The 27,580-nt window shown below is 41.2% G+C and overlaps 1 protein-coding gene across 1 annotated transcript in view; it reads left to right on the top strand.

Moving 5' to 3' along the window:
* rab26 (RAB26, member RAS oncogene family) overlaps positions 1-27,580 on the top strand; it is a 122,211-nt gene that overhangs the window by 54,247 nt on the left and 40,384 nt on the right. The window contains exons 4-5 of the mRNA XM_084938315.1: positions 3,160-3,226; positions 16,829-16,881. Of these exons, the coding sequence (XP_084794441.1) occupies positions 3,160-3,226; positions 16,829-16,881 (120 nt within the window). The remainder of the gene's footprint in view (positions 1-3,159; positions 3,227-16,828; positions 16,882-27,580) is intronic.

Below are 27,580 nucleotides of genomic sequence, written 5' to 3'. Positions count from 1 at the left end.
ATTAATCACATGCTGGAGATTCATTCAAGAAAGTGCAAGCTGTTTTGGTGAGTGATAACACAAGTTACAACAGCAGGTACCAGAAAAGGAGAAATATGGGATAACATTAAAGAGTGAAGGCCGTTAATGATTTCTTCAGTACAAGGAAAGAATGGTAATGTTCAGAGGAGTTAAATTTGATAAACAGCATCCTCTATAAAACTAGAGTCAGTGGACTGTGACCATGTTACGTTCAGTAGAAACCTGAATATACAGGGCATCTGCATCTTTACTTGTTCCACATTCTGTTTTGTTACAGCCTTATTCCAAAATAGATTACATTCATTTTAAATTCTTACAAATGTATTAAAAATAAAAAGCAAAAATGTAATGTGTATATAAGATCCTGTTTCCACTGATCGTGTGTCGGATGTCTCTTCAACTCAAAAATTAAATATGCAAGAAGTTCAACCAAACGTTTTTCACTTCGTCTTTATGAGGTGTTTGTAGAATTTTTGTAGTGCAAAATGAATTTAATATATTAACAAAAGGCTGGAGCTAGAGCTTAGAAAGGACTGGATTTCCTGTGAAACTTTGATTAGGCTACTCTAAAACCTTCATTTTATTTGTCTGAGCCATTTAGACTTGCTGGTGTGTTTTGGGTAATTGTTCTGCTGCATAACCCAAATGTGTTTGAGCTTAAGGACACAAATGAATGGCCAGACATTCTCATGGAAGATATTCTGCAAACTTTCCAAAACTTTTGTCTCATCAGTTCACAGAATATTTTCACATCTTGGGAATCATGAAGATTTTTTTTGTCAAATGCGAGAAGAGAATTTGTTCTTTTTGGTCATTCATATTTGTGTCCTTCTCTTCCACATCTCTTCCACAGATGCTATTTTTTCCTAGTCTGTTTTTTATTGTTTTACGACAGCGAGACCTGGAGGGGCGTGATTGGGAGGAACGGCCTCCCTGATCTGAACCTGAGCGGTGTTTTGTTATTGGACTTCTGTGCAAATCACAATTTGGCCATAACGAACACCTTGTTCGAACATAAGAGTGTCCATAAGTGCACGTGGCACCAGGATGCCCTAGGCCGCAGGTCGATGATCGATTTTGTAATCGTATCACCAGACCTGCGACCATATGTTCTGGACACTTGGGTAAAGAGAGGGGCTGAGCTGTCAACTGATCACCACCTGGTGGTGAGTTGGATCATGTGGCGGGGGAGGACGCTGGACAGACCTGGTGCACCTAAATGCGTAGTGAGGGTGTGCTGGGAATGCCTAGCGGAGGCCCCAGTTCGTGAGATCTTCAACGCACACCTCCGGCAGAGTCTCAACAGCATTCCGAGGGAGACTGGGGACATTGAGTCCGAATGGACCATGTTCAGCATCTCCATTGCCGAAGCTGCTGCATTGAGCTGTGGCCGCAAGGCGGTTGGTGCCTGTCGTGGTGGTAATCCCCGAACCAAATGGTGGACACCAGAGGTAAAGGGAGCCACCAGGCTGAAGAGGGAGTCCTATCGGGCTTGGTTAGCCTGTGGGACTTCGGAGGCAGCTGATAGGTACCGACAGGCCAAGCGGAATGCGGCTCGGGCAGTGGCTGAAGAGATTCTGGCAAACCGTCAGGCGTCTCAGGAGGGGAAAGCGGTGCTCTACCTGCACTGTGTATACTGCTGGCGGAGCGCTGCTGACTTCGACTGAGAAAATTGTCGGGCGGTGGAAGGAATACTTCGAGGACCTCCTTAATCCCACTGACACGTCTTCTGAAGAGGAAGCAGACTCTGGGGATGAGGGTGATGACCCGACCTCTGGGGCGAGGTCACTGAGGCAGTTAAACAACTCCTTGGTGGCAGAGCCCCTGGTGTGGATGAGGTCCGCCCCGAGTTCCTGAAGGCTCTGGACGTTGTAGGGCTGTCCTGGTTGACACGCCTCTACAATGTTGCGTGGAGATCAGGGGCAGTATCCCTGGACTGGCAGACCGGGCTGGTGGTCCCCATCTTTAAGAAGGGGGACCGGAGGGTGTGTTCCAACTACAGGGGGATCACACTCCTCAGCCTCCCTGGGAAAGTCTATGCCAGGGTGCTGGAAAGGAGAGTTCGTCCGCTAGTCGAACCTCAGATACAGGAGGAACAATGCGGTTTTTGTCCTGGTCGCGGAACATTGGACCAGCTCTTTATCCTCTCAAGGATACTTGAGGGCGCATGGGAGTTTGCCCAACCAGTCTACATGTGTTTTGTGGACTTGGAGAAGGCATTCGACCGTGTCCCTCGGGGTGTCCTGTGTGAGGTGCTACGGGAGTATGGGGTGTCTGGCCCATTGCTACGGGCCATTCGATCCCTATACAACCGTTGCAAGAGCTTGGTTTGCATTGCCGGCAATAAGTCGGACTCGTTCCTGGTGGGTGATGGGCTCCGCCAGGGCTGCCCTTTGTCACCGATTCTGTTCATAATTTTAATGGACAGGATTTCTAGGCGCAGCCAAGTGGCGGAGGGCTTTCACTTCGGTAGCCTCAGAATCTCATCTCTGCTTTTCACGGATGATGTGGTTCTGTTGGCTTCATCAGGTGAAGGCCTCCAGCTCGCACTGGAACGGTTCGCGGCCGAGTGTGAAGCAGCGGGAATGAGGATCAGCACCTCCAAATCTCAGGCCATGGTTCTCAGCCGGAAAAGGGTGGAGTGCCCGCTCCGGGTCTGCCCCAAGTGGAGGAGTTCAAGTATCTCGGGGTCTTGTTCGCGAGTGATGGGAGAAGGGAGCCGGAGATCGACAGACGGATTGGTGCTGCGGCCGCAGTGATGCGGACGCTGCACCGGTCTGTCGTGGTGAAGAGGGAGCTGAGTGTAAAATCGAAGCTCTCAATTTACCGGTCAAACCGCTCCCTACCCTATCTATCTATTTATATATATATATATATACATATATATATATATATATATATATATATATATATATATATATACACACACACACATGCTTGTAATCACTTAATTAGCCTTTTGGCTTTGTGTTCTACAAATTCCAACCTCCACACTCAATGCAGAATTTGTTTTAACATAAAGATGCTGTTTTAAATTTAGTTCCTAAACTGCTAAGCTATTAATCTATTTATTTAGTTGTTCACTATGCCAACCGATGTTCTGTTCATCCTGCTCTTCCTTCCTCCCTTCTCTCTCAGATATGGGACACTGCTGGTCAGGAGCGTTTTCGGAGTGTCACTCACGCTTACTATCGTGATGCTCACGGTAGGCTTCCTCCGTTTGTGTTTGTGAGAACCTCTTTGGTTGTGACTGACATGCCTTCTCTCCACTCTCTATTTTCTCCTGACACAGCCAGACTGTTCTGACAGACATTTCATTGCCTTTGTTTTCTTCAAATGTGTGACTGGCACCAGCAGGCACGCTGCTCCCTGTTGTTCCCTCATACCGGTTGGGATTGCAAAAATATGCATGTTGCTTTGATAGGCCGTGGTGTGTGTAGGCGTGCATGCGTGTATGTGTGTGTGGGTATGTGCATTTCCACCTGTATTTCTCACGTTGCCAGGACATGAACTTCCTTACTTCTTGGTACAAAAAGCAAGCCATTTTAACACAATTAATACACTTTGCCACAGAGTCTTGGTTCTGCAAGTATTGGCTGAGTATTGGTAAGTGATGGAATCACCATACTCTGTGTTTGTGCATGTGTGTGTGTGTGGGCACAAGCATTTGCCAGAGGCTCAATGCTGTGTGCAGGTTCTCTTAAGCGAGAGGCTAACCACTGGGTGGGAAAATGAGCCTGCCTCTCACACAGTGGGGAATCGGAGAGGGGGGGGGGATTGGGGAGCTCTGAGCTATTCCCACATGTGCTTGTGAGGGTGTATGTGTGTGTAGTAGTTATATCTCGAACAGCCCCGCTGAGTACTGATAACAGTTTGCCTCAGGCCAACCTGAATGAGCAGGTGTAGTCGAACACACACACACACACACTTGCTGGCATTATCTGAAACGCGAAATCTGCTCAGCAGCATATAAAATAGCATCATGATGGGACGTGGCTGAAAACGTGTACCCGATTGTGTCCGTTATGTATGGGTGTGCGCTTGGCTTTTATGAGGTTTGCATGTGTTATACATAAGTACGTGTGTCTGTGTATGATGGCCAGTTGCCCAGCATCATTCTGATCTGTCAGTGCAACAGTTTAGCCTCACTGATCTTTAACAAGGCACCAAGGGAACCTCAAACCAGCTCCTCTGAGTTGTCCGTCTGTTGCTGACTTTTAAATAAAGCTCATTCGCTCTGACAGACAGGACCAGGGGAGGGAATCCAGCCCAAATGCAGCCGTCACGAAAGCTGTCTACTACTGTGAACTAATGGACAGTTTTTCGTGACTCAGACTTTGAAATGTAGAGATCCCACAGTCAGGGGTCTCGTTTCCATTTCTGAGCACCGCCAGGTAAAAGTGAGGAAGTCCAAAGTGTGGAAATAGTAAACAGATTTAAGTCAGTAGTTTAAAATCTGCAATTTTAATTACAGTTAAAGTCTCACAGTCCTGTCAAGGAAGATAAAGTTTCACTGCTTATACTTCTTTATTATTTTCTTTTATCTCTACATGGATGATTAGCTGAGTGCATATGCTCTCTGTCAAACTCATTACTAGTTACTGATTCGATGTCTTTGGAGCTCTTCACTATAGCCCGTGCTCTCTGTCACTGATCTGCTCCACCGCCATCTGCTGTATTGTGCACATAAGGTACTATGCTGAAAAGCGTCTACATGAAAATGTCACGGCTTGCCAGATCAGACAACAGACTTCACACTGCTGGTTGTGTCGCTACACAACACACAATGAGTCATAACTCATCTCCCCTCCTGCTTGCATTTGTTGGTGACTGACACATAACCAACCTTGTGATACTTTACAAGGCATACTTGGTATAATAAGATAACAATGAAAACTTGACTGCAAAGATGGAAACCAGTCATACAAAGCAGGCAGTTGCACTTTATATTTGTATTTAATAGTGCTGTCAATAAATTAAAAACAAAACAAAACTAATTAATCTCACAGTTGTCTGTAATTAATCGCGATTAATCGCAATTACTTGATCCTGATTACTTGATTTTAACTGCATGCGCTAACTGCGTTAACTGCATTTAAAGTTTTAATTGCAATGCGGATTAATTTGCGTTAACTCGTTTTTGGTTTAATTTAAGCAATAACTCACAGTTGGGAGAAGTCCCCCTTTGCTAATGACTTTGCCTAAATGCTATTTGGACTCATTGTTTGTGAGGACCTTTAGAAGAAGCAGCGAAAAGTTTTGTACATTTTTTGGGAGACAGTTTAAAGTTTTTTAGTTTTTAAATGTGACCAATGACTTGCCCAAGACAGCTCAGTAGTTGTTGGAGGGGAATGAAGCATGTCTCAGAGTACTACTATGCCCTCTAGACAACTATTGATGTTTGTCTTATTTAATTCTGGCCCCACTCTCACTTTTTATTGTGTCCATGAACAGACAGCAAAGAAATTCAGACAATCAGTACAAATGAGCTGGTGGTTGGAGTGAGCCCAGTGCAATCTGCCAGGCCCATCTGGTGTAGAGGGTGACGTGAAGGTCCAGCTGGGTCCACAAAACCAGCCGCAGACTCTTTTTTTCACCCCCTCTCCCCCAGTGGAACTGACAGTTTGTCATTTCCGCAGCATGGAGCGAAACCACAGGGTACTAAAAAAGAAAAAAAAAGAAGAAAGGCAGACTTGGTGGTTGAGACAAGAAACAAGAGGAGGAAGGCAAGGAAAGGGAGGTATTGAGACATAAAATACTACCAGGGTGGTGTGGGGGGGCTGATGCAAGCATGACAGGGTGATATATTGAAAGATGCTTGGAAAGACAAATTAATTTCTCAAATCAAGAATGGAAACCAAGATGTCTAGAGGAGCAAAGCGGTCAGAACCATTTAACACTGCAAACAACCAGCTTTCATCACAAAAGGCAGCTGACAAAAATCAATTAACGTCAAAGCGGAAAGCAGTGTGAATAAAAGACTATAATGAAACACTGTAGCACTTTCCTCAGAAGATTTCCTGCATGGCAAAACGCCTCATTGCATCTGAACACAGGCGCAAAAAAAATTTATACAGTAGAATAAAAGAAGAGTGGAGCTCACGATTTTGAAGTGACTGGTTTCATTTTAGCCACTTAGCATGCTGTTACTGAATGCAACTGCCATCTTTAGCGAACACAACTAAAACACAACACCATCACTACCTTTAACTGGGTGTACTCAGTCACTTTGTAACAAAATGCCACGTCAGCAAATGGGAGACCTTTCAGCCCGAAATGAAACTCTTCCAAAGTCTTTCCCATTTTTATATCTCACATATAGAAGTAACACGATGAACTCAGTGAAACGGAATAATTGAGTTAATAGATTTAGAGGAACAGGTAATGGCTGCATTGGAGATGATGCCTCCAATGGGTGCTTTATGATTGAAAGGGTTGTTCAGGCGGTATTGTTCTGAATGAGGTGCTTTGGCTGCTTCATTTCCTTATAATGGCCTTCATTGCTTTTGCTACCCATGGTGTAAGGAAGCGGGGTTATGGCACGTCTCAGTGAAATGCTCCACTCCATCATTAATGCTGCTATTTAAATAGGTTTCTGTCTAAAATGCAATAATCTTTTCAGTCTTTCAGTGTCATCCAAGGTCTTAAATCCAATGTCACAAGTCTTGAAAATGATTAAATCATTACCATTAACATTACTATTGTCCTCTAAGTTGCATAAACGTCAGTCTTGTGTGTTTTTGGAGACAATGTGAATTGATTTTTGTGTTAACAGAAGTATAAAACAAAACCAACATGCATCGTAATATGACATAAAAAAGATAACACTATGGAAGTAAATGTAGATGGTGTTAACGTTGGGGTCCGTTGATGTTACTACTTATAATACAAAGAAGTGGAGGTACAACCAGTTTTTTTTTTAACTGAAAAAGTAAGGCATTCAAAGTCAGTTGCACTTTGTAGAAGTTTGAGTACGCTTAATAACCCAAGTATTTAAGTTGGACAGGAAGTCAACAAACATAAAACAACTGAAACCAGTGACCAGCAAAGACCTGCTATCACTCAGTATTGCTGTGTGGAACATCACCCAGCACAATCCACTGAACAAAATCATTCAAAAAGCTCATAGGCATTTCACTTATATTGAAAAAGAGAAAATCAATGCTAGAACATTCTAAGTGGCACAAAACCTTATGGGCCACTGTCACCCCTCATCATTACAGTTACTCAAATTGTTTTATTAAAGTCTCTGTTGACTGAGCTCAATCAATAAGTAAATTGCTTTTATTATATTTATCAACCCAATGTCCATATCACGTGTGCCAGTTTTGTTTTGTTTTTTCCCTGATATGACTGTAAATACTAATGTTTGGGAACTCAAATTCCCCTCTCCCTTTTCTATATATTTTCAACAGTTTAACAGATTATTCTCGAATTCTGATGCCCCAAAAGGCTGTTGGTATTTCTAGCAGAAGTCTTCTTTGAGATGAACTAATTATTCTTTAAAGGGATGCTGTGATAATTAATTGAATGGAGTCATAAAAGTGACAGGCAAATCGCTGTTTAATGCATAAGTGTCTCAGTTAATTGGTCTATTTTAGAGGGTTTTGAGACTTAATTCCCAAGTGGGATGCAAAAAGGAGAGGCGTGATGTGCACATACTGCAGGAGGTGGAAAAACCAATGTCTGGCTTGCTTGTCAACATCATGACTGGTACTCATGGAGAAAATTAAGCTCCTAATATCCACTAGGTCATTGGCAAGACATTTTGTGTTCGGGGTTTAATAATTTACTTTTAAAGTAAATTTTCTCTAGTTATGACCCACGAAATGAAAATATTTGAACAGAAAAAATGTAACGTCAAAATGTATTTGCCTTTCAAATGTAATATCTTTTGTTTTTTTTTGAAAATCAGCCTTTTTTAGCACGTGGCTATAACACAACGCAATCCTAAGCGTAGATGGGTCACTAGATCACAGCAGCAAATCTACAGCAGAATGACTGAGAAGAAAAGAATGAAGGTGCTGCAATTAGAGACCTGAATCCCAGTAGTTCAATTCCTTGAACTGTTAGTCTGCTAGCTTAATGATTCTACTTATCAGTACCACTGCCACTAGCACTACAATCAGCTGATTTCAGTTCATGTGCCGGAGGAGGTAAATAGTGGTGCAGTCTGCAGCTTGGCTATGGACATTTTTATAGCACAAAAGTGTGATGGTAGAGTACAAACTCCATCCAGGATAGAAACAACTGCATCATACTGCTAACACAACTTTGGCTCTTTGCAAGCACCTGCACAGATAGCATGCTAGCGTTAGCCAAGAAGCCAGAGTGATGTTAGCTAAGTGAATGCTGACTACAACCCAGTAGGCAGATCCTGAACTTCAACCAATAACAAATGACTGAGCAGTTAGGCCGCAATCTGCATTTCTGCCTGTCCATGTTTCTAAAGTAGAATCACTGTGGGGATAGCTTTAAAGTCTCTTTGTGCTGGTTTTTATATCTGTGCTGTGTGCTGTGCTTTATGTTCATACCTAAATACTAAGAGAAAAATCATATGTGTGTCCTCATTAGCATAGGGCAGAGCATTTGGCTCTTCAGCTGCTAAATAGCTGCATGTGGCTCCTGAGTTACTGGTTAGAATTAGGGTTAACCGTAACCCTATTTAATTCTGTTAATATGAATACAATAATTATTAGTCTGTTCTCTCACAATTACATCAGCCCATCTGTCATTTTCTCTTTTTGCTTGAAGGAAGTAAAATGACTCTTGATGTTAAAGGTTGCCGACGTCCGAGTTAGGGATTTGTGTTGGTGTGTGGGATTGTGGCCTCAGATTTATATTTTTAAATGGTAATTATGAGACAATGTGTTTCAGATTATTTTATGGAGACATGTGAAAGTAATGCAACAAGTATTATAATTGATTACTTTCTTCTAGGAGTAATTAAGTGACATAATGCATTACTGTTAAGAAAAGTCTTCTGTGTAGTATGTGCAATACATTACTTTTTTTGCATGAATGCAATGCCATTGGTATGCTGTTTAGCGATGGTGGTGACTCCCCAAGCAGAGCCAATGAGAATCAATTAGGAATCTAATCGATGGTGGAATCGGAATTGCTAAATTTGTACCAGTTCCAATCTGGAGCTGCAATGGTCTAATCAAAGTCCAGGCGTCGATGTGATATGAGTTTGTGACAATTGGGGTGGTATCCTAAGAGCGAATGTGTGCAAGCCAATTTTGTAAAGAAGAGTTGGCCAGTATTCTTTCCTGGTGATGAATAAAAAACATTAGTTACTGCTGCTAAATGTGGTTCTAACATTAGAATCATGGAGTACCTAGTTTTTTTATGCAGACCTGTGAAAACTTTCTTCTTCACACTAACAGGTACCTGTTTCCAAAAAGTTGCACTCCATAGCCAAACTCATTAGCTAGTTTCTCAAAAGGTGCTACTTTACTGCTATGCGGAAAGCATTAATAGGAAGAATAACAATAGATAATGTTTGGCTGTTTGTTTCACCTGCCTCTTCATCAGAATGTCATCAACTTTGCTACAAGCATCTGCAAGATAATATTAGTGACAAAGAACAGCTGTAGAACCTATAGAGGCTACATCTATTTCAGATTAAATCAGTCTCATTACCCAATAATGTTGCTGCTCTGCTCGGCCTCATCCGGTCTTGCCCGCATCATTTTTTATTCCTTCTATTCCATCTTACTGGGCCACTATTCTTGTCACTAATGAGCAACCACAGACCTCAGTCTGCTGCAGCAGCTTGTGGGGGCGACACATAACCCAACTAAGATCGGAAGGAGGGACAGCAGCAGGGAGAACGCTGATCAAGACAACATCTGTGGCAATGAGGAGAAAGGTAGAAAAGAAAAGATGGAGTGAGAAAGATGGGCAGGAACAAAGAAAGGGGATGAAAAGGGTTTGCATGAAAAAGCAGGAAAGGGTGATTGGAAGCAAAACATTAATGACATTGCTCTGTTCTGGGAAAGCAGCAAGCTGTGCAATTCATCATCAAAATCTATGTATTTCTTTCTCATATGCACATATCTTATATCTACTTGTGTATTTTAAATATTATAATTTCAATGCAAGGTCACCATAAAAAATTTTTTTTTTTCGCTTTTTTGGGGGGGGGTTTGTAGAGAGTTATGATGAAGCTCAAAATCTGCTTGTACTCTCCACTGAATTCATTATTGAGCTAGTGTCATTACTTCTTACTCTACCTGCTTATATTTTTATAGTCTCCTGAAAAGACAGGTGTCAGCTATTTGTGGGTGCTTCCTAGAGAGGAATCATTAATCGCTCTTCATGGTGATAGAGCCACTTCTTTTTATAATGGATGCCATAGAATGAGGACTATTCTGTGCTCAGGCAGTCAAAGAGGTAGAGATGGTAAGTGGTGCTATAGCTGTCGGAGGAATAGTGAAAGTCATGTAAGGAGGGGACTGTGTAGCAATGTCACATTCTCCCTTTCATTTTGACATACAGTAACATCAATGGCAGGACAAAAACTTGCCTGAAGGGATGAAATGAAAATATTTCTCATCAGTGAGAAATGTCATATAGACAGAAAGGCTTTTTATTAGCAGGGGTCCTTTGCATGGTGTAGAGGTTCCGTTTGATTCTGAAGGCAGAAATGGATTGTGACTCTACTTTGTAAGCTCATGAAAATGTTATGGCACATAAATTAGTGCAATTTGTAAAGTCACCTTTGAAACTTATCTTTTAAGGCCTAATTTGAGTTGTAATTCTCATGCCTGTATATACTGTATGTTTACCAGATCCACAGATTTGTACACTAAATATAAAAACAAACATGCTTCGGTATGTAGTCTTCCAAGATGGCGACCAGAACTACATTCCACACTTTTTGATTTTTTTGAGTATTGTTCAGGTACTCATATACATTAAATGTAGGGATACTTATTAGTAGAAGTGGGCGATATAGCCTCAAAAAATCTTGCGATTTTGCGATAACGATATTTTGGACAAAACAACGTCATAGTTCAATAGTATTGATGCAGATGGCCGCCCCTCTCTGAGCCTGGTTCTAGAAAGGTTTCTTCCTGTTAAAAGGGAGTTTATCATTCCCTCTGTTGCTAAGGGCTTGGTCATAGGGAATGTTTTTATTGTTGTTGTTTCGTCTCTATTATTATAGAGTCTTGACCATAAACTATAAACCACCTTGAGACAACTGTTGTTGTGATTTGGCTAAAGTAACTGTAAAACTGTCACTGCCCAGACAGTTTTTTACTGCAAACAGCAAGCCAAGACAGATCGATCCCAGATAGTAGACTGACACAGTGTCGACAGTGTCCGGGCAATCAGGTATCCCAGAATACATTTCTAACTGTGGTAATGACAAAGAAAGGTGCCCTGAACTATGAGTAGAGTTTTGAAATAATACTGTTTCTGTGTCACCAAATGCACAATATTTTAGGGAAGAATGTAGGGGGTTACTCTTCACATGTCTGGTCGATGTGTCAACATAGCGCTGATCTGCACAAGTGCTCTGATGTTTTCATTAACTGTCAGCTGACTGGTTGCCGCCATCCATGATACCTGCTGAGAACATCCTCACCACAGAACACTGAGCGTGGGCTGCTTGAAGTAAATCATTCACAGGGTTTTTTTTCCTGATCAGACATGTTAAACTTAACAGTTTAAATAAATAAATTAAAACCAACAATAAACAATATAAGTATTTTAATACAGCAAGGAAAGTGAGCGCTTTTTCACTGGGTACATAAACATATGGACCAGCATTTTGATGCTGTTTGTAGATATTATTGATTCAACTGTACTCTAAACACCAGCTGTCTGTTATACGTGTTAGAAGTCTACTATAAAAAAAGAAGCTGTGTATGAATTCCTAATGTTTTTGAAAGCAGACAGTCTGATGATTAATCAGTTACCTTTAATTTAATATACAGGTGTAGAGTTCTTTACCACCTCCTTCCACATCAGTCTAGTGTTTTTGACCTTTCAGAATAATTTCACATTAATGGGCCTTTTACTGGATAACTGAGCGTATAGGCACAGCAGATAATTTGGTGTACTATGTGTTTTTTTCATTGCAAATATAAACCATAAAAGTAAAAAGGCAGTAAAGCACATAGTGAAGCCAATTTAATGTCATTTGTTGTGGTGCTGTGTTATCCTGTTCTCAGAAGTATGGACAGGAACTGAAATAATCAGTTAAATATGTCCATTTCAGTCTTTGGGGTTTCTTCAGGAAGGGCATCTGGTGCACAAATCTAACGAATCAAAACATGGAGTAACCTGCTCTTGTGAACCCTCGTGAATAAGGGAATAGCTCGTTAGTTATTCATAACTTAACTTTCATTATGGTTGCATATTTACTTGCTTGTCCCTAACCATCAGGAACCCTCACGTTAACTTTTATCGAGTGGAAAAAAGTTATCGTTCATCCTCCAGCTTCACTGTGTTTATGTTATGCTAACATAGCTGTGTCGCTAGCGACCACATAGCACATCATTATATACCAGCTAGCCCACCTTCAGTAACCCTACAAACGTCACTGCTGTTTAGTTTTCTGTCTTCATTTATGTCGGAAGTGATAGCAGAGCTGTACGTTTGAATTTTTCCACAAATCTCTCAGTCAGAACATGCTATGTCATGTTTAGGTGGAAACTAGCGAGCTAACTTCCTCCTAATTTCCGTTAAATTTAATAAATTCTGTTTTCATGGGTGCCTGGATGTTAAACCTAATTGTTATAACTGGTAAAGCATCAACGCTGATCATTTTAATAAAGATGAAAGAGTTTAGACAGTTTTTAAGTCTCAGTGATCCCGCACTGTTCGTTTGACTTTGGGACCAGAAGTGGATGGAGTTTTGGACCCAGATTACTCCGCGAGGCTCTTGACTATGGTAGCCGTAATGCTCCGACAATCCATCAAACGGTGCGGCTTTGTAGCTTACCAAAGTCGTACTAAAGCATTTTTTGACAGATTTTTGAGCGCCGTGTACTACATAAAATTGGTTCGAAGTCAGTAAGCACAACCAGAATTCATACATAAGGTGCACCGGATTATAAGGCGCACTGTCAATATTTGAGAAAATTAAAGGATTTTAAGTGCGCCTTATAATGCGGAAAATATGGTATGTTTAAAATTGGCTGAATTACTGTGATGAAATAAAAATGATACAGTGCTTTTATCAGGTGCATAAAAGCTACAAATGGGTCATTGTAGCACATTCGTATGTTGTTGCTTGACAGCATGATGACATCATGCGCTTTCAAGGGCCAAGAATGGGCAAGTTTGGTTACGTCTGATCATACTGAAGATGTTAGTGGAAAAACACACGAAAAAAGACAGTATCATAATAATATGATATGTATTATAGCTTAGCTAAAAAAAAAAAAAAAGTCACATGCACATGTTAATTTTCCTTTATTATAATCTCATTGTTTAACTGTAAAAAAAATACCAAAGTTTAATTAAATAATCATGATTATGAAATGTTACAGTTTCAGGTAAAGTAAGATATTAAGGTGTATTTTGCAAATTTAACATTCAGCAGTCACGATACTCAACAGCACATTTCTGACCTGCTCCTATTTGCATTTATATGCATACGATCTGTATATTCAAAGGAAGGAGAGCAGGCAAGGTCAGCGAGTGATTATTGGCTCAGATTATCATCTGAGAGATGATGGATGGCAGTGCTCTTTATGGATCATTTCACTCTCCATCTCTTCATGCTCAAACTTTCATGCACGCACTTGGATTGTCAAGGTGGTAGTGGCTCACAAAGTCATTCATGTTGTGTGTAATACTGATAATAGTTTGTGCTGGGGTCATATGCAAAGATGAAAGGTGTCTTGGTGGATTGGCTGTCTGAAACTGATATGATATGAGTGAGGATCCTTGTTTTCACTGAGCTCTGGAATGAGTGATGCCACGGTGTGTTGCCTGCATATAAAACACACTTTTACCTTCATCTTTCTGCTCTCAGCTTTCTGCCCAAACAAATGTCACAGCAATTAAGGGGAAGTCTCAAACTCTCTCATTTGTGACAAAAGGCCTTTTTCTGCTTTCAGTACAAAGTCTGAACATGAGGGCTTTTTTTTTCACATTTTAGTGCCACACATCAGAGAGCTCAAAAGACGTTTCATGTACTTTAACTACTGGACACACACATAGACTGGTGAGAGGTTATAAATGACAGTCGCTAATGTATTTTTCTAAACCATGAAAAACATGCACATTTACACCATTACAAGAAAAAGTAGTTGAAATGGAGATAGAAAATAAATGCATGCTACACATTTAAACAGGGGAAGAGCAATTTTACGTCTTCTTTCAGAGCAAAGAGATGTGGACACTTCTCACACAGCATTGACAGCTGAGGTCAGTCAACAGTCAACAGTGGACTTCGACACATAGGGAAAAACAGCTGTCCAGACAGTAGCAGAAACACACCAGCAATTATGGGGTACATTTAATGGTTTTGATCTTCCTTGACTGACTTAAATATTTTGTCTTACAGCAGCCAACATAGCTATGATTATGCTCTTGAACTGGGAGGGGTAAGAAAGCAGAACTCAGTTGACTGTAATCTGTTGTCATGTAATGGCCAATATTTTACACACTAACTTTAAAACTGATTATTTTCTCAAAGAGAAACAGGCAACTCTTTACCCTAATCTATACCACCCCACAACATCTTCTTACTTGTACCAGTAGTTGTACGTTAGCAATCCTGACTTGCAGCTATTTAGTGAATAGTGTAATCCACTGCTTATGCATTGTCAGACCCAAAGACAGCCGACTGAGGGGCTGCCTGAGGGCACTGAGGCTATTCACAATAATTTTTCTGACTGATTATATTTGCATATTCTGTCAGACATGTGCAAATTGTACTTGCGTTTTTGACCCTGTGCAAACCTCAGTACACTTGAGCATTTGAATCTGTGACTGACTCTGTGATTGCAGATGAATCTGAGTACCCACATAGAGACCGAGGCACACTTTCAAACGTTTTGCACACATTAATATGCCATAATCATACACCAACACCTAAAACCAGCAGTATTTCTCTCTTTTTTTTTTGCAGAGTTCATTATTCTGCCTATTATTTTGCAACCTGTGATAACTAAACTCTGCTTCTCAGCTTCTGTGAGAAAGTTCTCCAACTTCATCTGTCTTGTTTTTGGCAAGATGTAATTGGATTAGGGAGGGTGAAGGAAAGCAACTCCTTGTGGTTTACTCTCGTCTTCTTCTAGTATCTTATAAACAACAGGAGCAACGGGAGAGGAAATTAACTTGTGGTGGCAGATCATCTCTCGCTCCCTCACTCTGTCCTTCCTATCTTTTTTCTCCATGCTTCCCTCTCCCCCTCACTGTGCTTTTTCAGTTTGGCTGGAGCTGACGGTGATTACAACTCATTAAACACCCTTCACGCACTTGTCTGGCTGGAATGAACAAACAAAGGATTTAATCCAAAATAGGCAAAAATGCAGCCTTGACTCTGGAGTGCCGAGATCGGGGGATGAGTAAGGAGAGTAAACAGGAGACATACTTTAGGGTGTGCATGGAATAAAGTGGCAGAATGAGGATAGAGTGAGATGTAAGTAGTGGAGAAGATGGCTGGAGGGATTACATGCAGTAGGAGGAGAGGAGGTGCTGGGGAGGTAAATAGCTTACGCTAATTCTTAAAAGAGAAGGTTGTTCAAGCTGTGAAAATGAGTTAGAATTGCCCTCGCAGGTGTAATGAGTTTTTCTTTCTGTCTTGAGCTTTATAATGCACACCCTCCAGTAACACCTGAGGTGATATTATGCTCCACAGCCGAACAATGCAGTTGGAGGTAATTAGAATTCACGCGTGCAATTATGTTGTCAGATATAATGCTAATACCGTGGTAAATGAAAGAGATCAGCACTTTGCTCATGTAACAGTGGGGGGCATTTTATTTTAAGTTTTTCATCCAGTGAAATCCAGAGTTTTTTGGAGCATTAAAATACCAGAAAAATCACATTTTAGTTTGATAGTTGGAAAAATACATACCTCCATCTTCACTGAACACCACGAGTTCACGTGTCTTATAATACAGTTAGGTTCAATTTGTTGGGAGATATGAGATGTCTAATATTTATGGTGTATTCTCCTATGTAATTATGGTGCAAAATTTCCCACATGCATCTACGTTGACCTTTTGTGAGTAAAATCTAATTAGACTTTGCAAAGTTCTGGAAAAAAGTTCTTGCTAAAGCAATGCTCATTTTCTGTACAGCAGTCTGTAATCTGTAGTCTACCTTGACATTTAGAAGAGGATATATTTTTTTAAAAAACAGCTGTGTGTCGGTGAAACCTCGTCATCATTGCCATCAAATAGATGCATGACTATATAAGTTTTCAAGATTTAATATCTCATAGAAGCCAATTCTGCTCCAATCACATAGGCAACGATGATAAAATACACAATTTTCGTATGTAAACAATGCTGACATCAGCATAAATGATCTATAAAAAAGTGTAAGTCAGCATGTTTTATAAAAACTTCATAAAAACCTCTGAATTGTAATGTAACCCTTGCCTATAAAAAACAAGGCCTGCATCATGCTGAGTTCTCAAAGTGTGAGTTAGATCATGAAAGTGTCAATGAATTGGCACCACAGTGGTGGGAAAGAGGTGTAAGAAAATACTTTCTGGATGGCGTGAACTGTTTGTTGCCACCAAACACGCTAAATAATCTGATCACTTGTAATTTTGTGACATGAAGTTCGATCCAATTTCAAATGTGACGTTTTTATTTTCTCTCCTCAGCTCTGCTGCTTCTGTATGACGTCACCAACAAAGCATCCTTCGATAACATCAGGGTAAGATCAGACTCGCCTGTTTGTCAGTTGCACCTCATTTCTATTCAGTTTCTGAAAGAATGTTGTTTCATTTATGCTACGCAAAGTGGTCTGTGTATCATCTCATTCACAAGTAAGGATGATATGGGCAATGTCTCTCGCCCTATTGTACCTGGGATAGGCTCCAACACCCCCCCCACCCCCACCCCGAGGCTCTGACAAGGATAAGTGGAAGAGAATGGAGGGATGGATATATGGATGATACAGTGGCTAGGCTTGCTGTCAAATTACCCTAACCCTCAGGTGGAGGGAAGCTCCTCACCAGGAGTCAGAGCAGTCAGAGGGACTTTTACTCCAAGAGTGACGGCCAAATATCTGCAAGGAGCTTGGAGAAATGGAGATGTTAGAGCTAAGTTATTAACAATGTGGGTCACATATAGCCCACTTTGAGCTCAGGTGGGCCAGACCAGTGAAACTCCCCTTTATGTTAGTGTAACAAAGTTTAACTACGCATTTAATGAGAGCTGTCTGGATAAAAGAAAAAGACGTATAGTTTCAGCAGTAGGTCTCAGTTTTTTCTACATGATAAAGTAATGCTGCTGGAAGAAGTCTGTCAGCATAATTAATATCTGGCTTAAATTGTAAGAAATAAATGTGTAAAATTAAAGAAATCATTCTGTTAGCTCGTTGCCCAGACTCCCAAAAATAGAACGTTTTTGGTAATTCATGAAAAATGTCCTCGTTTTTTTGGAGGAAATGTTGTTTCTTTTTTCTTTTTTCATTTCTTTTTTTTATTTCTATGTATATTTTTAGATATTTCTACAGTAAGTGCAACAATGCAAAGATTTCTGTTTAATTGCTTATTTATTAATTAGTAAAATTGGTGTGATTGACTGTGGGCAATGTCTAAAACATTAAGAAAGGTTGTAAAACACAGTTAAAAGTCCAAAAATTGATGCCTTCTTTCACATTTTTCAAAGCATCAAGTGGGCCGGACTGGACTCTTTGGTTGTCCTAATTCTGCCCCCCCAGGCCTTATATTTGGCCCCCCTGTGTTACATTTGGGTTGGTCTAGCACTCAGATATATGTGTAAGCATGTGCTCTCACACATACAAAAACAGAATTCCACAGGATGCTTAGCTGGATTATCTCTGCCTTGCAAACGTAAGCTCCTCCTGAGGTAGGGACATCTGCTCATTTTTAATGACATGCTGCCTTCGTGACCAGCCGGCGGGTACGAGACATGATAAATAGCTTTATTATATGTTACTGAGACTTAGGAGGTCGTTTCATTATTCATTGACTTTCCTCCCACGTACTGGCAGTCGGCTGTATCTCTGAACATCAGCTCCTGTCTACTTCTAAATTGTTTCTTTTCATGTAAACAAAGCAGAAAAGCACAAAGATATCATTTGTGTCTGGTAAAAAAATTGCATTTGATTACATTCGTTTTCAAAGCCGTCTTCAAAGTTACGCCATAAAATCTCCTATACTTGCTCATGCTCAGACCGGGGATCAGATGAAGGCGACGGTGATGATGATAGGAGAGCTGAGGATGACCAATGTAACACCAAATGAAGGGAGGGGACAAAGTTGAAGAGCATAGGGGTGCAGATTACAAAACTTTTATCTCTCCCTTTGAAGTGGCAGCCTGTCTGTCACCCAAACTCAGTTCCCACTGTGATTTTCCAGCCATTTCTTGCCCCATTTGGTGCCACTCCCCACCGTGCCTTGTAGGTGCATGATTTTCCTTTGATTAACACGGGGCAGAGTTAAAAGCAGGAGATGGCCATTTAAAAAAGCGAGTGTCTTTCACATCAGGCAGAGGAATGGTTCCACAGCCATCTGGCAGGTCTGATCCACTTACACCTGATGTGTGTGTGGATGGATGTGTGGGGCTACCGGTGTGACCTCAGCATGCACTTGCACTCATACAGGTGTGTGTCTGTGTAGGTGTGCAAATGGCTTCATTAGCAGCGGAAGAAATAGGAGTCCCTAGAGAGAAAGAGACACAGAGCTTAGCTTCTGTCCAAACAGCCGCTTACCGTCATTATGCCTGCATTTAAATAGCTCTCGGTTGGGGATATGAAACGTTGGATACTAACAACAAATGCCCAAACCAACCATGGATAACCCTAACTTTCAGGGGTCCCCTGTCTCGTCTGTCACATTCTCTTTTAGCCAGCTGGTTGTTACTGGTCTCAGCCATCAGCTTCTATTTGCTGCATCAGGTTTTCGAGCTAAATTTTGGGGCTACATCACCCTGATGTCACCCTGACACGTACTGTTAGGAAAGCGGTCAGCCTGTTCTTTTGAGGTTTATCAGCCTTACTCTATAATCAATTGATGATTAGATTACAGTAACAAGTGGGAGCTCTAAATGCAGCAGAAAAATTGGTTTGGAAGTAATGTTCCTGTGTTATCAGTAATAGACGAATTAACTCCAAATTATACCAGTAAATTCTAAAGGAAAATGTCAGGACATCTCTGGTACAGGAGATGTCCTGACATCTAGGCCCCATCGTACCATTTATCTGTGAAATGAATCTCAAGAGGAAGTGGGTGTTGTATCTATGCAAAGTTCACAAGACGCTCTGTTGAAGAAGAACAAAGGTTTGGACTGTCAAATGTCAAAATGTCAAAGACCCTTGTCGATTGTCCATGAACGATGCAGAATTTAATGTTCTGAGCACTAGATTAGGATAAGATTCACAGGCTATACAGGCCTGAGTTAGCATAAAAATGTTCAATGTTACAGTTCATGACAGTAAAAAGACAAAAAGACGAGTATGGCTTTTTAAAAAAGGTTCCCAGGGGAAAGGCTCTTCTCTCTGAAAAGAAGATGACATCATGGGTTACGGTGTGTTCACACCAAACGATGGACTCGAACAAAACGCCCCAAACGCTCCTAATTTGACGCGTGCACATTCGCGCCTCAACGCGTGTCCAAGAAAAATCCATAGCGTGTCAAAATATGATATTTTGTATGATATTTTGACAAAATATCATATTTTGACGCGCGTGAACCGGAAATGTGGGAGGAATGTGGGAGGAAGTTGTGCCAGACGGTATCTTTGCAAGATGGCAGCTGTCGAGCTAGCGCTTGAAGAGAGAGTCTCCCTTCTCTATGTACTGTGGAGAGCAGAGCAGCGGCGTAAAAGACGTCCTCGCCGTACCTGGGTCCATCAGGTCCTCCAGAGGCGTGAGCAGTTTGGTGAGTTTCACCATTTGCTCCAGGAGCTGCGCCTGGATGACGGCCGATTCCAGCGATATCACCGTCTTTCACTCGGCCAGTTTGAGGACCTGCTTTCCCGCGTCGGTCCCAGAATCGCCCGCCTAGACACCAACTACAGGCGCTCAATCCCACCTGCAGAGCGCCTGTCCATCTGCCTGAGGTTAGTAAAAGTGTTTAATACGGTAGTCCTTTATTGATACCTGTGCTAATATATGCTAAACCATCCATTTATACACTGCTAACATGGATGTGCTATGCTAACAGTGAATGCTCTCGGTGTTTACTGACCGCAAACTGTGGTACGGAGACGACTGTTTATAATATTTCTAGTGATACTCAGGTCTCATCAAGTCCCGATTTAATTCGATTTATGCTGTTATCAGTGTTTGAATGATAGCATGGCTGTGGTGTCACATCAATGTATGCGCTCGGTGTTTGCTGATATCAAACTGTAGCATTAGGACCACTGAGTTAACCTTTGTAGTGATACTCACTCCTTTTTATTTAGACCTGGTTTAATTCTTGGATAGTTGAATATTTGTATATAATCCCTGCAGCTGTCAGACTCTATAACAGGGGTCACCAGCCTTTATTAAAACAGAGTTAGATAAAACTGAACAGTTTGGTTCATCTTTAGTTACATGGTTCTATCTTGATAAGCTATGTCTTATCACAGATTAATTTTTCAAAAATATTAATGATTTAAGCAAGGAAAGGGCTACATGTCAACATACAACTCTTTATTTCTATTAATGTCTTACTTCATTCCTACCTGATTGACATGTTTAGGAATTATGAGTGATTGGCTCACTGTAGTTGTAAAAGTTGCTACCAATCAAATTATGATATGTTAAAGTTAAAACAAAACACAACTGTTTTAGATATTATCTAATATACATTTTGTAATTATCCTTATAATTACAAAATGTTTTATGTAAGATTTAAGTTTTGTGATTTAAATCTGACATCACAAAAGTATTTTGGAATTTGAATAATGTATTTTGTAACTGCAGTACACATAACACTAATTTTGAACAATTTTGTCCAGGTTCCTTGTCACCGGGGACTCCTTCACGACCAAGCATTCAGTTACAGAGTCGGTGTGTCCACGGTGAGCCAGATCACCCCCCAGGTAGCGACGGCCATCTGGGACTGTCTAGTGGACGACTTCATGGCTGTGCCTTCACCTGCAGACTGGCGCTCCACAGCAGAGAGGAAAGTTCCTCTCTGCTGTGGAGCTCTGGATGGGAAGCACGTCCAGACAAAGGCACCCCATATATCATATAGGAGACACACACATTGATATACACTAAATATTTATTTCATTTCTTTTTTTGTGGTGCCCAAATTTATGCACCTGCTTGATTTTGTTTAAACAATTATTGCACACTTTTTTGTAAATCCAGTGAACTTCTTTTCACTTCTCAAGTATCACTGTGTGTGTCTCCTATATGATATATTTAACTGACATTTTTTATTGTAACAACCAACGATTTAAACAGGAAAATAATGTCTATTAACAAGGTTGCCCAAACTTTTGCATCCCACTGTATTAGTATATTTTGTCATTAGTATATATAATATGAAATAAATTCTACATGTGTCAAGTCGTGTGCCAACATTTGCTGTGTAGTAGAACTGAGACATTAGTCATTATAAAAATTTATTTGAAATAATATTAAAATTCTCAAACAGAAAAACATTAAACATAAATATATAAAATATAAGTATTTACAGAGAGACAGGAATAAAAAGGACCCAGCTGCTCTCCAGAGCAGGAACAAGGCTGAGGAGGAAATGCTCCATTGGAGACTGGTGTGGACTCTTCAGGGACACCAGGATGGCCAGCTCCACCGCCGATGGACCGTCCTGGGACCCGTCCCTCATCTGCCTCGGAGCCGTCCTCCTCTGTGGGCCTGTAAAACAGCACAAAACACAAAGAAATGAGAAGACTGCTACTAGATTTTAATTTCAACATTGAAAAAAACAAAACAAAAACAGGATATAATCAGATTGGTTGTAGATATTTAGTAAAGGTGATCACAAGGGAATCCCACCGACTAAAAAGGTATCAGTGCTTGCTGTACATACCTGTGGGTGCAGCAGGAGCTCAGGGACTGGTGAGCCAGGAGAAGCAACAGGGGATGCTCTGCTGCAGAATCAGTTGGCTCTATCAATACAGTATTAAATGTTAACAGGTTGAATATAATCAGAGAAAGTATATACAGTGGTCCCTCATTTATTGCAGCAGGGGTTCTCAGAATAACTAGGCCCTCCCCATATGGAAAAGAAATAGTAAAAACATATATGATTTACTCATGAAAGTGGCCACTTTCTCATTACTTTCATATATTTGTTTAGTAAGTATACAAAACATACAAGTTTCATTATATAATTTTTTTTTTTTTTGTGTCCCGTTTGGATCTTTAGCCATCAGAATTGTTGTCTTAAGGCCAAGAAAGATGCCAAGCGGATTTATTTTACCAAGTGGATCATCATGGCCTTGCCATATTGGTCCATTTGATTGACCTTTATTATAATTATGTATTTATTTTATTTTCGGTTGATACAAATGGGACAGACGTGACTGGGGGATAGGACAGGGAGAAAGAATGAAAGAAAGAGAGGGAGAGAAAGAAAACCAAAGGGGAGAAGAGACGGTGAGAAGGGGGGGAAGAAAGGAAAAAACAAACAAACAAACAAAACGCCTGGATCACCTGTATGGAGAAAAAAAACAGAAGAGAAAGCAAACAACAAAGAGCAACATAATAAAAACAGCACCATCACAATAAACTAGCTAGCAGTAGATAACAGTAGATACTAAATAATAAACGATATTGTGCAGCACGCAAGATAGACAGCGCACAATGTGCTTTGAGGCAGCAGCCAAGAAAGGTGTAGTCCGCGTCTGTGAACACCCGTGTGTACACCTGTGTGCATACCTGTGTGGATCAGCATGCTTGTATTCCAAAGGTTTCTCCATGTAACGATCTGCTAGGGAGTGTGGGGAGCCATAGCCCCGTCCACCAGGGTATGAAGCAGGTATGGAGGAGATCCAGGCCCCAGATATCCAGAGGCCCCAGAGTACAAGGACCCGAGGAGGACCACCAAAGGGGGGGGGAACCGTGCCACCCTCCTGGGAAGAGCTGAGTAGAGCCCCAAACGAGAGGTCACCCCGCAGCTACGGAGCAGAGGCCAGAGGGGGTTGCAGTGGCGTGCCCGCGGGCTCCGCCGGCAGCCAGCTGTGCCAGAGAGGACCGAGCTTCAGGCCCAGAGGCCAGAGGCCTGAGGGCATCCCACCCCCCGGAAGGAGCCCAGCCGGGCCACAGGCGCCCGGCCCCACCAATCGGCCACCAGGAGTGAGCCGGTACTTGCATGAGCGCCCAGCCCCAGATGACAAGGACCACCAACACACCAACGTCTAAGGGCATCAGCCACCGGCAGGGAGTGTGGTGAGGGGAGATAGGTCTCCGTACTTTAGAGGGCCTGAGATGTACCCAGAGAGGTTGAGTCTAAGACCCAACCTGACATATAGACACAGACAAACAGGCACACGCGGACACAGACGTGCATTCCCACCCCATATGCACAACCAAATACTCGGCACTCACCCAACGTGTAGACAGACACAAATAGACACTGCACAGACAGTCGCACTCCCCAAACATACTCTATATCCCAGGTCCAGGTACCCCCACCCCCAGAGGGGCAAGCCGCACCTAGACCCAGGAGATGTAACCCTTCTCTCTGGGGTGGAGGCAAGCGGACCACCTCCTTATCTGCAGTAGCAGGGAGGCCCCGCATCCCAGACCCCAGTCTGACGGCCAGCACATTATATAATTTTTCAAGGGATCTTATATGTGTTTTCACTCTTGTATGCGTTTTCACTCTTGTATGCTTTTCATACAAGTTTCATACAAGACAGATAAAAACTTTATAAGATTTATATATATATCTTTTCCATATGGGTCGCCACGCACTTTATACACTGTTTTCCCCACACACATGAACGTTGGTCACAGTTCTCACAATTGATTCTCAAAGTGCAAACCTTTGTAGATTGCAAAACGTAAATGTATTATTATGCCGCGGTTTGTCTTCATCTGCCTGCCACTTTCGTGCGCCTTTTTCCCTCGTGGTGCAGGTGTCTATTTCCGAATGAGGGTCATAGTTATGGGTATTTTTGTGCTGTTTTTTTCTATTGGACATGATGGTTATCAAAACCAAACATGATAAATTTGGCAAGCGCAGGAGACACAACACGGAGGAGATTTGTCAATCAGGCTGCAGAATGCAATGCTGTACCAATAAAAAAGAAAAGAAAAAGGAAATCAGCGAAAAAGCGAAGCAGTGACGGATGAACAGCGGGACCACTGTGTGCTGTTTATTAATAAACAAAATATATTCCTATATGACAACATGCATAAAAGCAGAACGGTATTTGTATGTCAGTGGGAAAATAGCGGTGGCTTGCTAGTTTTTGTGCGGCTTCCCCGGGTCAGCGAAAACTTTCAAAAGAGAAATGAATGAACTTACCAGGTTGCCCGATCTCTTCACATATCTTCCTCCAAGCTCGGTCCTTTATATTCCTGTCTCGGTACAGAAAGCAGCTGGTGTCGTACAGCTCCGGGTTGTTTGCTACGGCGTTGATTAGCCTTCCCTCCATTGAAGAATGAAGCCTTCATGAAGAAATGAAGGCTTTGGCTGGATCTGCCCCTTTGACCTAGGTCACAGCCACGTCACCAGGCTCCTGATTGGTTGTCTCGGCGCGATTTGACGCTGGAGTTCAGATTTTTCCAACTCGAGCGGTAGACGCGTAACGCGCGTATGCACAAAATGCAACACAAAAACTCACGCACGTGGTTTTTTTCGCGAGTCAAATGCGCTAGACTGACGCGCGTTTCAGGCGTTTTCGCGTTTTGGCGACACAAATCTGCTTCCGAATTTTCGCGGGAGCCGCAATCGCGGGTCATCGTGCTTTTCCATTGACTTTACATGTAAACCTGACGCTCTATTCGCGTCCATCGCGTTCGGTGTGAACATGACTTGCAAAGATGCATCTGAACAAACCACAAGACTTCTCGATCTATGTCGTTTAAGAAGATGAGACCAAAGTGATATGTGATCATAATGCGTACACGCTTGCTGTAAACCAATCACAGCATATTGATACAAACACCTCATATCAACTATCAAGCATGGCGGTGGAGGGATGATGATTTGGGCTTTTTTTGCAACCACAGCACCTGCCTGGGTACATTGCTGTCATTAAGTTCACCATGTATGTTTTATTTATTGTACGTAACAACACAATCTACAGCAAATCTACAACAAAAGGGCTTAAAAAGAAAAGATTAAAGGTGTTTCAATTGCCTGGCCAGAGATCTTACATTGATTGAAATACTGTGGTTGAAACCTTCAGAGAGCTACTCATAAACAAATAACCCAAACATCAGTGAAGTAAAGAAGAGTGCGCCAAAATCTCTCCTAAACGAAGCTGATAAAGTTATAAAGAAAGTATCACTCCAGGTTGTTGCTGCTAAAGGTTTTTCTCATTTGTTTAGTGTTTCACAGGTCTGCACATCCAGTGAGGAATTTAAGGGGCTCACAGAATTTGGTGAAGGGAGCTAGTGGATGTTTTTTCTCTTTAGTGGTCTCTGTGTTAATACGCTATTTTTGTTGTGGATATTTTTCCATCATGCCATATATGTCTTCTTTTAAAATGCAAGTTTATATGAGTGATACCTTGGTGAGGTCTCTCTTGAAATAAATATACATAAAATAAAATAAAAAATATATATATATATACATATATATATATATATATATATATATATATATATATATATACATATACATATATATATTTTAATCTCAGTGAGACTTTATGGTAAATAAAGGGGGGGAGGCTCAATAGGAAAATCATAATGAATACCCAAGGCACTAACCCTTTCTTTTCTTTCTACTTGAGTGCCATGAGTTTACTGTCAGTCAGAGAGCAGAGTGCAGCATACACACAAAACATTGCTCCAACAGCCTGCAGACTTGTTCATGTGAAGGGCAGCTCCTCGCACCACCCCACACATACATAGCATGATTGTTAAATTCACTAAACATTCACGTTAGCCATTAGGAGAGAGGAGCTTAGTTGCTTTGCTGTAGTCCATGTTTTTTGTGATCCCTCAGACTCTGTTAGGGGTCTGGAGATGGTTTCCTTCATGTGTTCACAGTGTGTATGACTGTCGGTCGGTACAGCTCAAACCTGATGAACATCCACAATTGTTTCTCTTTCTTTTTTTCTCTTTTTGGAGTCCTCAGAAATTTAATTTGTTCCTGTCATGATTAATTTGCCTCAGCATGTGTTTGTGAACATTATCCTCACTTAGATCCTTGTCCTTCAAATTAAAGCCAGATTGTCATCGAGGTAAACATCTAGCTGTAATTTTACACTTAAACCAATGGAGTTAAATTCATTTAATCTGTAATATTGAATTGTTTTCCTTATATCTTTTTGTCAATATTATTCATTTTATTTAATAGATTTCTCTCTTTTAACGTTTAGAACTTGAAAATCTGTTGAGTTGTTTGGTTATACAGTATTCTGCAAAATTCTTGAGAAAATAGAGTTTATACAATTCTAATGCACTTGAAAGAAAATATTTGGAATGATCGCCTTTATTCTTCTGAACTCTCTTAGGCAAACTGTCTTGTAATTTCTCGAAGCAGTCTTCAGGAATAGTTCTCCAGTCTGCTTGATTGAGATTCAAAGCTTTTGTTTGGATGTTTGCTGACTTTTGTTCTGTTCTTCTTCCAGCCTGTTACAAAGTATTGAAGTCTAGGCTCTGAGGAGGTCAGTGTTGGAAAGGTTACTTTTAAAATGTATTCCACTACAGATTACAGAAAGCATGGTGCTAAATGTATTTTGTAACGTATTCCGTTAAGCTACTCAATGAGAGTAATGTATTGTGAATACTTTGGATTACTTAATATATTGTCATGGTTTTTACAACTACATGAATGTAATATTGCTGTGTGATTTATTACTATTACTGAAGGCTTTGGCCTTGGCGAACAGTAGATGGATGAACTGAAAAATACATCTCTCAGGTCCCGTGTGTGGTCTTTACTCAATTTGTTTGCTATTTCTTAAGGACTTGCTAAGTTGTCTGTCTAAATACAACACTGAGTCATACCTTGAATTAGATACCTTTTTTATGCTTGAACAGTCCATAGTTTAGTTTTAAGAGACTTAACAGACAAAAATCCCCTGAAGTGATCAAGTATAAGGAAAAGACTGGCAACACTCTCCATTAAAATATAATGTAAAGAAATGGGGGGGGGGGGGCTTTTGCACAGTACTGTATGTAATCTAAAGGGGTTCTCAGATGTTTTCTGTGTCTGTACCAGAGCAGACACAAATAATGTTTCCCACAGCAAAATCACATATTATAGCTAACTATGACATTATCCTCTCAGAAGCTACA

The sequence above is a fragment of the Perissodus microlepis genome, chromosome 8 (genome assembly GCF_051167445.1).
Source record: "Perissodus microlepis isolate ML-2025 ecotype Zambia chromosome 8, ASM5116744v1, whole genome shotgun sequence".
Taxonomy (NCBI): Eukaryota; Metazoa; Chordata; class Actinopteri; order Cichliformes; family Cichlidae; genus Perissodus; species Perissodus microlepis.
The sequence above is the reverse complement of the archived record's forward strand: the minus strand, read 5'-3'. Positions and strand labels throughout refer to the sequence as shown.